The 3,200-nt window shown below is 40.3% G+C and overlaps 1 protein-coding gene across 1 annotated transcript in view; it reads right to left on the bottom strand.

Annotated features, from left to right (window-relative positions):
• EPB41 (erythrocyte membrane protein band 4.1) overlaps positions 1–3,200 on the bottom strand; it is a 253,110-nt gene that overhangs the window by 139,829 nt on the left and 110,081 nt on the right. Inside the window, exon 3 of the mRNA XM_011955664.1 lies at positions 1,738–1,950. Coding sequence (XP_011811054.1) covers positions 1,738–1,950 — 213 coding nt within the window. The remainder of the gene's footprint in view (positions 1–1,737; positions 1,951–3,200) is intronic.

Raw genomic sequence — 3,200 nt, forward strand, 5'->3', positions numbered from 1 at the left:
TATAAAATACGCAGAATATGTACTTATTCCCTTGCTAAACTTCAAAATATTCTGAATTCTAGCTTTTTGTTTGTTTGTTTTTTGAGATGGAGTCTCGCTCCATCGCCAGGCTGGAGTGCAGTGGTGTGATCCCGGCTCACTGCAACCTCCACCTCCTGGGTTCAAGCAATTCTCCTGCCTCAGCCTCCCAAGCAGCTAGGACTATAGATGCATGCCACCATGCCCAGCTAATTTTTGTATTTTTAGTAGAGACCGGGTTTCGCCATGTTGGTCAGGATGGTCTCAATCTCTTGACCTCGTGATCTGCCTGCCTTGGCCTCCCAAAGTGCTGGGATTACAGGCGTGAACCACCGTGCCCAGCCTCAAAATATTCTGAATTCTAAAACACATCTGTCCCCAACGGCTTCATATATAAGAGATCCATATCTGGATCTTGGTCTGAATGGGAAGAATGAGTGTAAAATAGCTTTCCCCATCTCTAAATTAGTTAGTGCAAGAAGCAGAAAAAGCAGACCCTAAGTCTCTAGTTAGGTGTATAGTACCTGTTTCAAAGTACAATTACATCTTTCTTGATTTCCTTTTTAAATTTAGAGAATACCTATTAGTAAATATAGCGTAATATTTTAGATGATATTGTGCTTGAACATATTTGCATTTGCTCATAAACAAGGTGATCAACAAACAAGGCTGGGTGTGGTGGCTCATGCCTATAATCCTAGCACTTTGGGAGGCTGAGGCGGGCAGATCGCTTGAGCCCGGGAGCTCAAGAGTAACCTGGGCAATATGGTGAGAATCTGTCTCTACAAAAAATAAAAAAAATTACCAGGTGTGATGGTGTGTGCCTGTAGTCCCAGCTACTTAGGAGGCTGAGGTGAGAGGATCACCTGAGTCCAGGAGGTTGAGGCTGCAGTGAGCTGTCACTGCACCACTATACTTCAACCTGGGCAACAGAGCAAGACCCTGTCTCAAATAAATAAATAAATAAATAAAATAATTTGTTGCACATATATGTGAATTACATGCTTTGTCAATAAAAGTTGTTACTAGTAACAATTAAAACAATTGCTTATATATCAAGCATATCATAATAAATAACTACTGTTCTAGTTTGAAGAACAGTTAGATTTTTTTAAATTTTCAACTTGTCCTGAAGGAGCAAAAACAGTAACTGAATAACTGATATTTTTCTTCAATCCTGATTCAATCACTTATTCTTTCAGAAAATAGAAAATTTTAAGAAACGGCATTTACTGGGCTTAAAGACTTACTCATCATCTTCCCATAACCCCACCTCCAGAAAATCACCATTAATACTTCTGTCCACAGAAATAATCATTAGCGGTTGTGCACAGTGGCTCACACCTGCAATCTCAGCAATTTGGGAGGCAGAGATGGACAGATCACTTGAGGCCAGGAGTTCAAGACCAGCCTGGCCAATATGGTGAAACCCTGTCTCTACTAAAAGTATGAAAATTAGCCCAGCATGGTGGCACATGACTGTAATCCCAGCTACTCGGGAGGCTGAGACAGGAGAATCACTTGAACGTGGGAGTTGGGGGCTGCAGTGAGCCAAGATTGCGCCACTGCACTCCAGCCTGGGTGACAGAGCACAACTCTGTCTCGAAAAAAGAAATCATCATTAGAGTGAGTCTTATTGTGGGCAAAATCACCACTTACCCAACTCTAGGTGAAACAACCTGTAAGAGTTCTGATTGTTGGAAATGAAAACATACTCACCTCCACAACACATTCATAAACTGTGTCATCCAACAAAGAAACCTTGCAGTGCATGTTCCTGTGTTTTCTGATTGATTTTTGGGAAGCTTTTAATTCTCCTTCTGCTTTTGATTCAGGGCTTTCTTCTTTTACTTCTATTTTGGAGCACTCTTCAAGTCCTTCTCCTTCCTTAGTTTCAAAATCTGGATCTTCTCTGAGTTCTTCCTGAGCAGGCTACATATCCGTGACATCGCCAAGTCAGTAATAAAGACATTTCACAAAACATGCTGTATATGCTTTTACCTATAATAATCTTACCAACAAAAGCACGAACTAAAACAAATATAGGTGACATTAATATTAATTATTTTTCTATAAAAAGTAATATGATCCCCCAAATGACCTAAAGACTTTGCTAGTATTAAAACTTCTCAGGTAGAATCCCATCAAATCAAAAAATGAAAATTTCAGGCAAACCAGAGGTTACCAATCCATTGCTCTTAGCATTATGTGTTCTTCCTGACCAAGCCATTACATGCTATTATTAAAGTTTACAAAAACGTTATTGTCTCTGCCCATGCTCCTCAATTTTAGCAAGGTAGCCTTACAAACTGCAAAATAAGATGTGACTTGTTACATATTCTAACTTTTAAATTAATTTTAATTCTAAGAGAAATGCTTGGGACAAATTTTATATCATTAGGCAAACATATATAGTAGGCTAAAAATTTTAACTACCAGTTAACACCCTTCTACCCAATATTAATCATGTTAAATGCAAAGAAGATTCAATGAAGGAAGAGTTTCCTGGTGCAATCTTAAATTATCCCCATATAATACCGATAAGCAGGATAACATTTTTGGCATACATTTTTTTTTTGAGACGCAGTCTCGCTCTGTTGACCAGGCTGGAGTGCAGTGGCCCGATCTCAGCTCACTGTAAGCTCCGCCTCCTGGGTTCATGCCCTTTTCCTGCCTCAGCCTCTCGAGCTGGGACTCTAGCTGGGACTACAGGCGCCCGCTACCATGCCTGGCTAAGTTTTTTCTACTTTTAGTAGAGATGGGGTTTCACCATGTTAGCCAGGATGGTTTCAATCTGCTGACCTCATGATCTGCCCGCCTTGGCCTCCCAAAATGCTAGGATTACAGGCGTGAGCAAATGTGCCCAGCCAGCATACATTTTTACTTGTACTTTCAATACAACAAAACTACTGACATATTTTTATCTAAACCCAACTAATTCTTTTCTTTTAAAAGAATATGTTACTTCCTTGTATAACAGCTGGAAAAAAATTAAAAGAAAAAAGAATGCATGGTTGACAATTAAGGAAAAGGAATTAATTATTTGACTCCAGCATTAAATACTGGAAGTAATCTAAAAGACTCCTTCCCAGGCCGGGCGCGGTGGCTCAAGCCTGTAATCCCAGCACTTTGGGAGGCCGAGACGGGTGGATCACGAGGTCAGGAGATCGAGACCATCCTGG

This window comes from Colobus angolensis, unplaced genomic scaffold (genome assembly GCF_000951035.1).
Source record: "Colobus angolensis palliatus isolate OR3802 unplaced genomic scaffold, Cang.pa_1.0 Scaffold4, whole genome shotgun sequence".
NCBI classification, from domain to species: domain Eukaryota; kingdom Metazoa; phylum Chordata; class Mammalia; order Primates; family Cercopithecidae; genus Colobus; species Colobus angolensis.